Source organism: Megalobrama amblycephala, linkage group LG9 (genome assembly GCF_018812025.1).
Source record: "Megalobrama amblycephala isolate DHTTF-2021 linkage group LG9, ASM1881202v1, whole genome shotgun sequence".
Taxonomy (NCBI): Eukaryota; Metazoa; Chordata; class Actinopteri; order Cypriniformes; family Xenocyprididae; genus Megalobrama; species Megalobrama amblycephala.
The window spans coordinates 31,131,156-31,145,634 of record NC_063052.1 but is presented as its reverse complement, the minus strand read 5'-3'; the positions used below and the strand labels follow the sequence as shown (position 1 = coordinate 31,145,634).

Below are 14,479 nucleotides of genomic sequence, written 5' to 3'. Positions count from 1 at the left end.
TCTCCTGGACTGCTAACAGCATTAAAGCTGACAACCGCAAAGAGCTCTTTCAGAGTGTAACTATCTAAATGCCTTCTGGAAACCCCAGAGTGGTCAGGAGAGAAGGTCCAGTCATCACATATCCAAATAAACAAACCAGGCCAAGGTCAGAAGATTTCACCATTGATACTGCTGAACTGGGGGCGATGTTGTTAGCATTTCTGTGAAGTCTCCCCAGACGGTGGCCTGAAAGAGTTTAATTTTAAAATGTCAAAATGATAGAAGGCGCTCTTGTACAGACACACGGGCAGAAAAAAAAACGCTGTCGAAACGGTCCCCGACTCATTCCTGAAAGCTGGTATCTCCAAGATCAGACCCGAGCAGAGAGGAGCACCTGCATATGGGCCCATGCGATATCAGAAAACCACATCAGACTGAGTCCCTGGCTGTGGAGTCACAGAACAGCCCAGATCATCAACATCCATACATAGGGTTTGGGAATGTTAGGCTTCTGTGACATGCATCTACTGTAGTGGATTCTAGAAAGTCATGAACATCACTAACAGGGAATGACATAGTAGACTTTTTTTTTTTTTTGGCTAAGAGGAGTGGGACAGTAAACAATAACAAGCAATGCAAGAATGTGGGATGTTTTAGGCTGTTTTATCATACACAGATGAAAAGTGTTGTTCAGACTACAATGACTTGAACAAAACCCTAAGTATGAGCAATAGCAATAGTGTTGCTTATCTTCTTGAAGTACACTGTGTTTAAAAGTATGGGGTCAATAAGTTTGTTTCTTAGAAGAAATGAATTATTTTCTTTAGCATGGGCACATTAATCTCTGTAGTCAGTAAAAACATTTATAAATATAGCTACAAGGTCCAAGCACAGCAGAAGCAAACAAGGAAGCTAGCAGCAGACTACAACTACAAAAATGAGTAAATAAAGTCATTTGTTGTCAATTAATGTCAAATAAAGACATTTGTTGTCAAGCAAAAAGTTTGAAAACCCCAAAATACAATGGGTTGTAACGAGGCATAATTGCTTATAATATAATTTCATTACAAACCACAAGGGGGCGCTCTGTTGAAACTTTTTGAGTACCTTTAGGGCATGGTGTCGAAGACACATACTGATTATGTATATGTCGAATACTGAGTTTCGTAATGATATGCCAACGCGTTCGTAAAAAAGCAATATGCAAATCCAAAGCTGTAACTGCAATGATTCTTTTTTATAAATAAAATGACGGCCATGTTTTTCAAGGTACACCAATGTCATAATGGACTCATTTCTGATTTCTGAAGTCAATCAGATCAAAGGTACTGCAGCTAAGAGCAATTTCATGTTTTGTTCAATTATAGCGCCACCAAGTGTCGCAGTCCCATCGCTTTTTTGTGTGTCCTCAGAGTGCCCCCATACATAAGCATGTCAAATTTGGTGAAAATATCTAATTTCATTTAGGAGTTACAGACAATTATATTTATGCACACATAAAAAAAAAAAAAAAAATTACCCATATCAGTCTTTAATTGCATTTTTTGCCACTTTCTATTAAAAGTTTGACATTTAGCCATTAACATATAGGCAACGACCTACGTTTCTGATTTTCCTGCAGTGGTTTTGTCTTGATTCTAACAGATTCGAAGATATTTGCGAAAGTTGTTTAAACGTCAAATCACAACATTGCACAAACCATAAGGCGAAACCTAGCATGTTTGGTATCGTTGGACTCGGCAAGGATTCAGGAATCTAAGGAGATGACTCCCGTGAAAAAAGTCAACAAAATCCAAAGTTATAAGCATGTGAATATTTGATTTTACCACTAGGTGGCGCTGGATCGAAAGTTCTCAGGCTACTTCAGGGCATTGTGCCGATGACCTATATAGAGTTCCGTAACAACATGCTAATGCGTTCATAAAACACAGTATTTTAGTACAAAATTGAAAATGGCCGATATGGGAAAATTGGATATCATTCGACTTGGCATGCTGCCCCAAATCTAACACTACCACTTTTTGGGCAAACCGTTCAGAAGTTATAAGCAAAAATTTCCCGACCAGTAGGTGGTGCTGTGCTGAAACGCAGCATGTAGCCTCAGGTCATGCTTGTGATGATGTGTACCAAATTTGGTCTGAATACACTAAAGAGTTGCGGAGATATAGCCTCGCATCCAATTTGGCGAGCTCTTTGTCAAATTTGTTTGTGCATTATTTGAAAACGGTTGGGTTTATCAAAAAGCTTTTGATAACTTTTGCCATCATGATCTGAAGATGATCTGATTTGATGTACTTGAAAATCGGACTAACCGTCTAGGACTAATGCGAAAAAGTAGTTTTTTTGGCGGGAAAAATTTCAGTATGGAAAACGACGTCGTAGGGTGCAATCGAATCACCTTGAGCCAAGGAATCAGAGGAAAAAAGGAAATATAGTTTTGTTTTGTTTTTTCTAGCTCTAATGGTTCAATAGTTATTAGCATAAATGTAAGTAAAACTTTGGACACATGGTGGCGCTAGAGGGATTGAGTTAGAGACTACAAATTTACTGTGGTGAATGTTTGAACTGTCCTCTATCAGTGTTCCAAATTTCACAACTTTTCTCCATACAGTTCTATGGGCTCACATGCATTCAGTTAAAAATATAAACAAAAAAAACATAACATATCATAATTGAGATCCATATCATCTTTAATTATTCATCACAACAAAATCCATTAATATTAAGGCTTGCATTGGAGTGATTCCACAAAATCAATATTTTCTTTATAAAGATGAAGGCGCTCTGGTAATTAAAAGGACTGTCTATTGCAGAATTTACATTAAATGACAAACCCTAAAAACGTATAAGGCAATGACATGGATATCTAAGAAGACATCATTTTGGGAGCAATGCCTTGTGACAGCAGGGGGTCTGCCAAGAGTTTGGATCCAGGATAAAGGACTTGTTTAATATAATCTTGTTGTATAGTTCTTGTATAATAACTTGTAGGAAATGCATTTGATATGCAGCCTAGATCTATTACAAGGGGGAAAGAAATGTCTTATTACTTGCCAAAGCACCGTTTACTTCCTGTTCAATAAAGGATTATCTGATGTTTCATACAATAAGCTGGAAAATAGCCAGCACCTGAAATAAAAGTCACAGTGGACAGCACTGATCTGTCAATCTTTAGAACATTCTTCCATGAGAAACTGTCCCACACACACACTGAGCTTAACAAAGTGCACAATGTACAGTGTTTTCAGTGTTTTGATGAACTACTTTATCAGGAATGCAATGTTTCCATAACACCCTTTCCAGGTGCAGTTACAACGTCGCCTGTAAATGCAGGCAATACAGTAAGTGTACAGGTGTTTTCAACACCTGATGAGGAGCCATGATCACCTGTAATCAGCCTAATTTGGCTTGCACCCTCTGTGACCTTATCTGACAAGAGTTGGGTGAAAGAACAACCCCCCCAGGTCAAAATATTACTGCCTGCAACAAAATGGTAACATTTTGAAACACTTTGAGAACCTTATTCAAGGATCTGACACTGTGATCCTAGAAAATTTGATAAAAACTATTGACACAAAATGCAATTTACATTCATCCACAACCTGCACTCTGTCCATAACCCCATGCGATGAGCTTCCTTTAGATCTGTCTTTTCCTTGCTTTACTTCTCTTCTCCATTACTTCGAATCTTGTATCTCTCCAGGAACTCGGCGTGTTTCTGTCTCAAGATCTCCTGCTGCTTCTTAAAGCCGTTCACCCTACAGGAAAACCAGAATGCAGCATGATCAAATCAAATTTTTACAATTTCTTAAGAAAAGTGTGCTATTCCATGCAAAAAGTTGATAAAAAGCTAATAATTATTACAAATAAAAAAATGGGTCTTAATGTTGCAATAATCATGATATAGCTTGGTGCAATTGTCAAATAAAAGGCTTGATTTAATTAACTACAGTCTGATGTTTCAGAGCTGTGTTCAGTGGACACGTGAGCAGCTCATGATCCAGTGTTCGCAGCATCTCAGAGCTTCTTGGGTTTACAGTAAATGCATGTAAAAGTTAAACATGCATTTGGGAATGAAACGTGCACTAGGTTTACTTTATCCACACATTTTGCATAATCTCCAACATTTTGGTAGACAGAATTTTTCAGCATTTCACTATTATAATGGCAAAATAGAAGATGAAGGATTTGAAATGTTAAAAGTTTAAGAAAAAAGTCCAGCTACAAATTCAAAATAAAACACTTAAAAACAAATTAAATATTTTATCTATTTACTTAAAAGTTCTTGCCAGAAGCTTGTTAAAGTATGGTTAATAAAGTTTTAAATACGGATATTTTTCTTACAAAAATGCATCGCTTCACTTCAGAAGGCCTTTATTAACCCCCTGGAGCAGTATGGATTACTTTTATGATGGATGGGTGTACTTTTTTGGTCTTCAAAATCACGCCTCCAATTCACTACCATTATAAAACTTGGAAGAGCCAGGATATATCTCCGATTGTGTTCGTCTGAAAGAAGAGTGTCATATACACCTAGTATGACTTCAGGGTGAGTAAATCATGAGATCATTTTCATTTTTGTGTGAATTATCCCTTTAATATGGCTGCACCATGCAATTTAATTAGTAATTTAATCTAATGAATCTAATTACCACATTTTTTGCCCCAAAATTTAGTTCAAATCAGAAACATGATTGAAATAAGTACTCAAATATTTGGCCACCACATTGCATTGACCATACTAAAAATGTGCTTTTGCATTACTGTGGTGACAACAACCTTCAGTACTTCAACTTGCTATTAAAGTACAAATCAATCAAGGCTGTCAAATAACATGAGATGAGCCTATAATCATCTTATTTTCGTCGTGTTCCACAACTACTCTCCTTTGCATTTTAACAACGGCTCCCCTCACGGTTTCAAACGCTACAGCTTTTGTTTTCAAAACCTCTGATGCACCTCCTGAGGCTACATGTGTAACTTCAAAGTGCTTCCCACCTGGCTCTTTCTTTGGATTCATTATAGATTTCAGTGATGACTCTGTCCTTCTCATCCATGAAGTTATTATGGACCTCTTCCAGTTTCCTGCATGACAGACCAGCCCAGAGGTTAAAGGTGAACAGATTTACTGCCAACATATATATTTGGAGGGGTGAACAGACATCCACGATGTGCCCACATAACTATGGGGTCACATTTAAAAGGGCACACGGCAATAAAACATTTGATCATTTTTCAAAACATTTCAAGTGCACTTCTGCTACGCGTCAACCGAGCTGTGTCTGTTTGCAGAAGATACTTAATCTCAGTCGCCTGAATTCAAGGTGTAAAAACATTGCACTGATACTGGAAAGCATAACTAAACATCGGGGATTATGGGAAACCAGTGAACAGACTCTACTGGGGTTTGTCTGGCTCTGGGATAGACGAAATGCGTTTCAAAAACAACACGCCATTATCATGCCCTCATCAGAAAACCGATGCACGAACAAAAGAAAAACATTTTGCACTGTTTCATACAAACAGTTGCAAAACACTCACTTATCAGCACAGCATCATTCAGAATGTGTTGAAAAATATTAGTATGAACCGCTGTGCATGTTGACCTCTATGCTATGTGCACCTCAGTGTGATATGATTAGGTCTCACCTGAACCCAAAGTAATGTGCGGAGAGACTGATTAGCATGGTGAGCACGCAGTAGCCCACCAAACGCATGTTCCGTTTCTTTCTCTTTTCCCACTCCTCAGCCGTGTTCTCCTGAGGCTGGGCCTGTCTGAACTGCTCCCAATAGCGCATGCTTTCCGCAGCCTCCGCACTGAGAAACACAGAGACAGAAATTTTAGCCACTGAACCATAATCTTTTGTAACCACATAACATGTATACCCAGACGTATCAGAGAAGTCATGACAAATGATTCTATTAGCTTTCTTAATAAATATTTTTGCTCTTATTGTGAATTATACATCAGTAAATATTTTTATATGGACTATAAAGAGCGTTTTATGGGGGATAAAAAAAAAAAACCTCTTAGATTTCATCAAAAATATCTTAATTTGTGTTCCGAAGATGAGCAAAAGTCTTAGTTAACCAATAGTTAACCAAAAACGATAACTATAAGGATAACGATATAGTTCTAAAAATCGTTCTAAATATAAAAGAATAGCACTGTCCACACCACAGCTATAACGATAAAGATATAGAGAAACAAAACCATTGGGATCACTTTCAGAATGATTTTTTCCAGCTGTTGTGGAGAAGCTAATCGCTGAGGTACAGAAAAAGCTGCCGCTGTTTGACAAGTCAAAAAATTAGATCATAATGCCAGGCTAGCAAACAATGTAACATAAAAATTACCTCAGGTATACAGTGCTAGTTTCGACAACACTGTCCTGCTTCCTTTGAAGTTGCAGTGAAAAAGATGTTGTTTTTATTCCACTATATTGATTTCATCAGATAAATTCACTGTTGAATTAGATCGATTACACTAGCTATTCACTCGAAACATAGTATGCTGAGGACATCTGCTGGTTAAAGCCATGTAAATGCGACAAGAACAGCAAAAACATGTTGTACATGTTGTGCAAATATAGTTATCGTTATAGTTATCGCTCTTGGTGTGAACGGGCCTTTACCGGTGTGGAACGACATGAGGGTGAATAATTAATGACAACTTTTATTTTAGCGTGAACTATCCCTTTAATTTCAGTGATATAATTATCACCGATTTGTGCATATAATTGTATTAATGCATATTGTGATAGCCTATTTAACTTTACATTTCCATAAACAATGTTGAATTAATTGAATTACTGATATATGAGTGCCAAAAAAGTTAACATGCATGCGTTTCAGTTGCCACACGCATAAGAACAATTCCGATATGTTCCTCATTTTTGACATAGGATAAAATCCAAGGAATTTAGGATCTGATAGAAACCTGGGGCCGTATTCACAAAACATCTTAAGGCTAAAAGTAGCTCCTAACTTGCCGATTTAGGAGAAACTCTTAAAAATAATGGGCGTGTCAGTCCTAATTTTAGGAGTCCTAAATTTTTGCTCTAAGAGTATTTCACAAAGCATTTTAGCGCTAAAACTAGCTCCTAAGCCTGTGAAACGTTAGGAGTAGTCAAGAGGACTCCTAAGTCACTAAGACCAAATCACAAACAGTCCTAATCCACCCAAAGACACTGTACATCATTGAGGCAATAGCGATAGAGCCTTAGTTGCTGAACTTTTTCTTCATAAATGCAATACATTTTTATTTATAGATTTGAATCTACGATGAGATGCAAAAAAAAAAAACTTATAAATAAATATTGTCTGATTACCAGTGGCAATGGTTTTCATGAGTTCACACTTACAAATGATTGAATAGAATAAAAAAATAATAATATATATATATAATAAGTGTATTTGGTGTGCTGTCCAAGAGGATTGAGGGCTCCGAGCTTAGAATTTAGGCCAAACCTAAAGTTCTCCCCGTATCCCCAGCCGAGAGTGAGGAGTGGGGTGGCGGAGGGATGCAGAAAACTGTCAAAGTAACTAGGCGAGTCGGCTCTCGTCTGTGTATATATATTCCTCCTCTCGAGCTGATTAGAAAAACTGTTTGAATGTGTTTCTCCCAAACTTTGTTTATAAAACATAATTTGTCGCTTGAATTCTGCATTCTCTTGAGATGCAGACATCCAAGAGGTGGACAATTAACTGTATATACTAGTTTAATTAGTGACACTTAGCCTACATTTTAAAACCTTTATGGCAACAATGGCAACATTTTATTTTGACTATGGCAACATTTTTATTAAAAAATATTTATTTGAAGAGGGCAACATTTGTGTTTTAAAACCTTTATTTTAATATGGAAACATGACACCTCATTCTACAATATTTCTATGATTAAATCGCTTACTCCTCCCCCATCAGCCAATCACTGTGTGTTTACTCCATAGCAACGAGGTCAACCCCGCCCTTACTCTTAGCTTAAGACTTAAAGGGGTACTTCACCCCTGGAAAGATGAATGTGTATTTAAAATTGGTCATTTATGTAGTAGAAATGTGAAATTATTTTTGAATTTGGAGCTTTCTAGACTGAGAAAAGGCAGAAAATGTATTTTTGACTAATGTGGATGAAAGACACCTACTACCAGAATGCACTTGTTTTGCTGCCCTTGCGAGGCCACGCCCAAACCACGCCTATCGGTTACAGGCGGCATTACCAGGAAAATTCAAACAACTAGGCTTGCTTTGTTACATATTAATTCTATAAATCGTGAGTTAGTTCATACATTTACAGCGAAATGGTGCTAAATTGCTTTGTACCTGGATGTACACCCAAAACCAGGAAAGGACAAGTAAGTTTCCATCATTTTCCGATTAAGTTAAAGATTTGGAGCGATGGCTGCGGGCCATCAAACACCCGAAGTTTGGAGATGAAACCATTATAGAAAACCTAAAAAAAACGCAGAATATGTAATCTCCATTTCAAGCACGAGGACTACGAACCAAATATCCTTGCAATGAAGAGAACCATTCTGAAGGACATTGCGATACCATCGATATTCACATTCCCAGAGGACGAACAGCCTGGGCATCTGGTACTAAGCGTATTCGCCTAGAGGTAAGACTCGCTGATACTAGACTGGTTGCAGTAAAACTGCAAACTTAGCAAAGTAACGTTAGATAGACAATTACATATAAGTTGCATGTAAGTTGACTGTTATCAAAGTAAAGCCACTGTTCTGTAAAACTGAGTTAGTCTATTTATCTATTTATGCTAACGTTACCACAAAAGCCTGTTGCTGTATTGGTTGAGATGACTGCAGAGACCGATAAATTTGCGAGATGAACCACTGATGTAGTGCAGACAAAATAAAGTTAATTACTGTAAGCTTAAAAATATAATTGACACCCACTTTTGATCAAATCTTTGATCTATGTCCGTGAGCAACCTCAAACGCGCATATGTATGGGCATGGTGAAAAAATGCGGAACTACGTTACCTGCTATTACTGGCTGTAGTTTTAAGCCTCTGGCCAAAAAAGCCTCCGATGACGCAAAAATCATCATTTTTACAGGCTTTTTTACAGAATAAAAATGCATAAATCTCTCATCTCGGGCTGATATGAAGGGGGAAAGCACGGCAAATTCAAAAATACTAGTGGTATTCTACTAATACAAAGCTTAATGCTAAATCCTGAAGTAACCCTTTAAGTCTTTTCCTTAGTAAAAGTTTGTCTCAGCAGCTTTGTGAATAGGTTTTAAGAGAAAACTCTTAGCTAAGAACTTTTACTGCTATTTAGGAGAACTCTTAGTGGTAAGATAAAATGTTTTGTGAATACGGCCCCTGGTTTCTATATATGGCAATATTACAGTCTTCATGTTGGTATAAAATGCTCACTTTTTATAATTCAGTATAATCCCATTTAATAAAATCACGTTGGCTGATTATAGAGCTTACAGTCTCCCAGTTGTTGCTCACCTGGGGCTGTTGGTGGAGCTGGAAGAAGCTCTGAAGGCCGGTCCTCCAGCGTACTGGTACCTCAGGCTGAGGTCATAGTCCCGTCTGGAAGCTTCTCTGCTCAGCACCCTGTACGCCTCGTTCAGCTTCACAAACTGAGTGTGCAGGCTGGGATTGGATAGGTCACTGTCTGGGTGCAACTGAAGGAAATAGAGGAAAAATGGGGGATGGAGGGGATAAAAGTTTGTTTATACACCTTTACCTGTAATATTAGAAGTGACACTTAAAGGGATAGTTTACCCAAAAATGAAAATTCTGTCATCATTTACTCACAGGTTGTTTCAAACCTGTATAAATTTCTTTGTTCTGTTGAACACAAAGGAAGATATTTTGAAGAATGTGGGAAACTGAACAGTTCTGGGGCACCATTGACTTCCATAGTATTTTTTTTTTCCTTCTATGGAGTCAATGGTGCCCCAAAGCGGCCTGGTTACAAACTTTCTTCAAAATATCTTCCTTTGTGTTCAACAGAACAAAGAAATGTATACAGATTTGGGGTGAGTAAATGATAACAGAATTTTCATTTTTGGGTGTAACTGTCCCTTTAAGCACGCATGACCAATTACTGCTAATTCTGTGTGAATGTTAATGATTCGACTGATCTTGACTGGATTGTAAATTTCACCATTAGATCATTTATATTTCAAACAAAGGTATCAAAAATGTAGTATCCTTAATGCTTTGAATTCATAAAAAGACAGTATAATGACCATCAGATACATGCATGTCTCATATTTAATGAATAGAATATGCCATAAATCTAATCTTTATGACTTTTCACCTTTCTGCTCTCACTTGTTCTATATGTCACATCGCTCATAAACCTTTTGTGACCTTTTATCTGCTTCTTATTCAGAAACAAAGCGCCCATATCCCCAACTTGTACCCTCATCTCCTGTCACACACACACACTCAAACATGTAGTGGCTCCATCTTGCCGTCACTCTGCCTCCTTCACCCGTAAACAGATGTTTGTCACTCTCTTTCTCACAGATACATGCATAATTGTCTTATTCCTTCTGTTTGTTTCCCTTGAAACTGTCTCACGGACACATGTATTGAATGGCTTCAGTTTGTGAGATGTTGACAAATTATACACAAAAAAAGTGCTTAGGGACGAAATACAAAAATAAATGCCTAAATATTTAAGATTATGGGAACAGACAACAGTCTCTCTGCCACAATTGAACAGCTCCCTCTAGGGGTGAGGAGGTGAATAACTAGGCATCATTTTTCCACAATCATACAAAATTGTCAGAATGCATCAAGCAACTTTTTAATACTATGTATCAACTATGTATCAGAGAAGAAATTCTGAGGATCTGTCTCAAGTTTTGACAAATTAATTGCAAATTGCAAAATGCTTTGCAATTTTTAATACATATTATGCAAGCATATTGCTAATTCCCCTTCCATTCTCAAAGTATACATTATGACATGACACAAATGGTTAAACTGATGTTAAGGCTCGTTCATACCAAGAATGATAACTAAAATAGCATCCACTCCGGTAGATGATAATGTTCTGGTTATTTTCAGTGTGTTGCAGTTATGTCGTCTGTCACTTTAAATGCTCTTTAAAGTAGGATGGATTCTGATTTACTGGATTTCTGAAAGTGATTCCAACTATATTGTTCCTCTGTGTCATTATTGTTATAGTTATGGTCTTCCCTATTCTCATAGAATTAGAACGATTATATAAATGTTATAGTTATTGACTTTACTGTGAATGTACATGAATAGTCAGACCTACTCAGTCAGCACACAATTACTTCTGCTTTGTGCCAGTTTTAACACTAGACTATAACCAAAATGACTCTAAAATAATAGTACAATCACAAGAAATTAACCTTTTTGGACTTGTCGAAAAATGCATTCTTAATTTGTTCCAGCGTAGCGTCCGGTTTCACCCCGAGAAGTTCATAGTAATTGGCTGATGACCTATAAACAGAATAAGAGACAATTAAAACAAACAATTTCTCAACACTATCTTCATGATTATAAGATTAAAAAGTAGTTACTCTACAATATTCATAACTGCAGCCAAATCTCAATCTTATGCCCCTGTAACTTACAAAATAACTTTTTAGGTTACTTAATATGACAGCCTGATAAGAACAATGTCAAAAATAGATTTTTATATTTTCCACCCATAAATGTGGGTGGTGGCTTGTCGCTATGGTGCTACGATGTTCTTGGTGGTTGCCTGGGTGTTGCTATGGTGTTTTTGTTTGTTGTTAGGTGGCAGATAAGGTACTCCCATCCCATGTTTATATACTGTAATATTCTGTAGATATGACATCAGCTCCATTTACATAAATGTTCTGGATCAGGACCAATAATAAACACTTTAAAGAATATCAGCTCACATTCAGACACATTGAGTGAAAAGTTCATTTTGGACAAGTTAAGATTTTCTGTTCACAAGATCTCATAGCAAAAAGTGATTTTTGTTTTGTTTTCCAGTAAAGAATATCTAAACATTCTTAATTCATATTACATTTATGTGAGAAGCAAAGATATTACATTAGAAATTAAACAAATATCTGCCAATGGGGTAAGAAAAATAAACTTGTTTTCCTTTTAAATTCATTTTTTTTTCTTCTCGTTTTAAGCATAAACTCACTTATTTAAAAAAAAATTCTTAGGTTATTTTGCTTCTCATATAATGTTTAGATATTTGTACTGGAAAACAAGACATTCCAATAAGGAATTCACTTTTCGTAGTGATGTGTGGTACTGTTACAACAGAAAACACAAGAACTCAAATTTGTTTTGAGCATTTGAGCTAAACTATTTAAGTTTTGGCAGCTGGATTTATTATTACTGCTGAAATAAAAACATGTTTCATCCATATTTAAGAGATAAATAAAGTTTGGTGGTGCGTACCTCTGAGCAGTACAGAGCGAGAACAGCCGCTGAGAACTTTTACAGTACCACAAACAACTCTGACAGAAACGAAGCTGAGCCACCAACAGCATGATGCTCAGAAATAAACTCAATATAGATGAATCTGAAAAACAGGGGAAAGATACGTTAGAAGAACAGATAAGAAATAAACACGTAAAACTAAATCAGATCTTTATTATGGTGACAGCGTTTTTTGGATGTTGTTTGATATTTTTCTGTGGTTTCAGCATATTCAATGCTTCCTGCGTTTCGTTGCAGTTTCAGCATGTTGAATGTGGCCTGTCTGAGTCAGGCTTTATCATGTTGTCTTTAAGTTTAAGCACGCTGAATGCATGTTGTGTTTGGATGAAATTATCACGATGAACACACTTGCTGTGATTGGACAAAACTTGATTGTGTTGAATGCATGTTGTGTTAGCTTTAAGCTTTATCATGCTGAATGCACATTTTGTTTGAGTAAGGTTTTATCATGATGAATGCATGTTTTGTTCGAGTGAAGCTTTACATGTTGAATGTGCGTTGTGTTTTGGTGCGGCTGCATACCACTCAGCAGGATCCCATTGAAATGCAGGCGGTCAGCAGCTCTGCAGGAGACCCTGAATGGACACAAGAGATTACACACACATGTCATGTTTTATATCATATTTTAGGCCTCTCTTTGACATCTAATGTTCTTAAATTAATCTAATTATAATCACTACACTCTAAGTGGAGACATTATTAGTCAAGATTGGTCATGTGTTTCCTGACCAAACATCTGCATTACCTAAACATCACACCCGAACAAAATATCCAATAGGATTCTATGACCAATAAATAATAAACCGGGTAGCTGTCAAAATCTATTGAGCTGCCTAACTAGCAATTTTCGGCGCAAAACACGGCTTAAAAATGCTGTCTATGTAGTCAGCTCTGTTGGTTTGAGACACAGCCATTGAAAAGTAACTCCGGTAGCTAATGTAGTCAAACATATCAAGTCTATTTATATGCCAACTAGGATACGATCTTAAACCTTTTGTTAACAGTTTCTTAAACCATCTGATAAATGTTAAGAAGCAATTAATCAGTTCGTGTGAGAGAAATGCACTTTCCACTCATGCTATTAGCTTAGCTGCAATGCTAAAAACAACAACAAAGTCATGGGAAACGTGTAGCTTAGCAGACAAACCCTGATCAAATGTACTGCAAATCTCATTAGTCATAAATCAGCGGATTAAACACAAATAACGGCGTCACCTTGATTCATGGACACGCGCAGGTCTGCTGTGATGTTCTGCGCTTTCATAACGCATAAACAGCGCTGTTACATAAAAGGACAAAGTGTTTCATATCAGACACACAGCAGCTGTTTGCTGTGCGCTTACCTGTTTTCAATGGACAAACTTTATTTACATTAATAATAAAACTGTACATTTTAGATAGAGATATTTATTAATTAATATATTGCATAAAATAGATATAGTTAATATTGTGTAATATAATATAATATATAATTTATTGTTTATCTAGCTGTTCATTACTTATTCATGTACTTATTATTGTGAATAATAGTGCAGAAACTTCAGGGATCCCAGATAAAGATTGCAATATATAATAATACAACATAACTACAATAAAAATGCACATTATTATAAAGAACTAGATATGCATAATGCATAAAATATTTTTTTTAAACCAGGCTCTAAAATGTACTAGTCACACCTGCCAATAATGGGTGAACTGAGAAAAAAAAGTCTTATTGGCCAAGAATCTTAAACAGTACTTGTGTCACAGTGATATTAGGGTTGTATTCTCCTGTACTGTATTTTAAAGACATGGCATAACATGGCATAGTAGTTACTAGGGCACTATACCAGTGTTAATTTTGACAGCAAATTTTGATTTAGTTTTAGTCATCGGAAAGTGTTTTAGTTTGTCTAGTTTTAGTTGACTAAATATAAGATTTTAGTAGACTAAATCTACAGTAGATTTTGTTGACTAAAATCTAATTTAGTTAAATTGTAATGCATTAAGTAAGGATTTCTCTAACAATACACAGATCCAATACACTGATATGCATCTGATATTCTC

The 14,479-nt window shown here is 36.5% G+C and overlaps 1 protein-coding gene across 2 annotated transcripts; it reads right to left on the bottom strand.

Moving 5' to 3' along the window:
• Positions 1-2,651: 2,651 nt before the first annotated feature.
• On the bottom strand, positions 2,652-13,790 carry dnajc4 (DnaJ (Hsp40) homolog, subfamily C, member 4). Of its 2 annotated transcripts, none has more exons than XM_048202788.1 (8): positions 13,646-13,790; positions 12,953-13,005; positions 12,389-12,512; positions 11,350-11,440; positions 9,461-9,639; positions 5,629-5,796; positions 4,978-5,064; positions 2,652-3,737 (listed from the first exon to the last, which is right to left on the bottom strand). In XM_048202788.1, exons 1-8 carry the CDS (start codon positions 13,699-13,701, stop codon positions 3,641-3,643), a joined length of 855 nt encoding a protein of 284 aa, XP_048058745.1. In that variant the 5' UTR covers positions 13,702-13,790; the 3' UTR covers positions 2,652-3,640. The 2 variants fall into 2 exon arrangements, with proteins under 2 accessions (XP_048058745.1, XP_048058746.1); XM_048202789.1 differs by lacking the exon at positions 13,646-13,790 and adding an exon at positions 13,176-13,556.
• Positions 13,791-14,479: the final 689 nt, after the last annotated feature.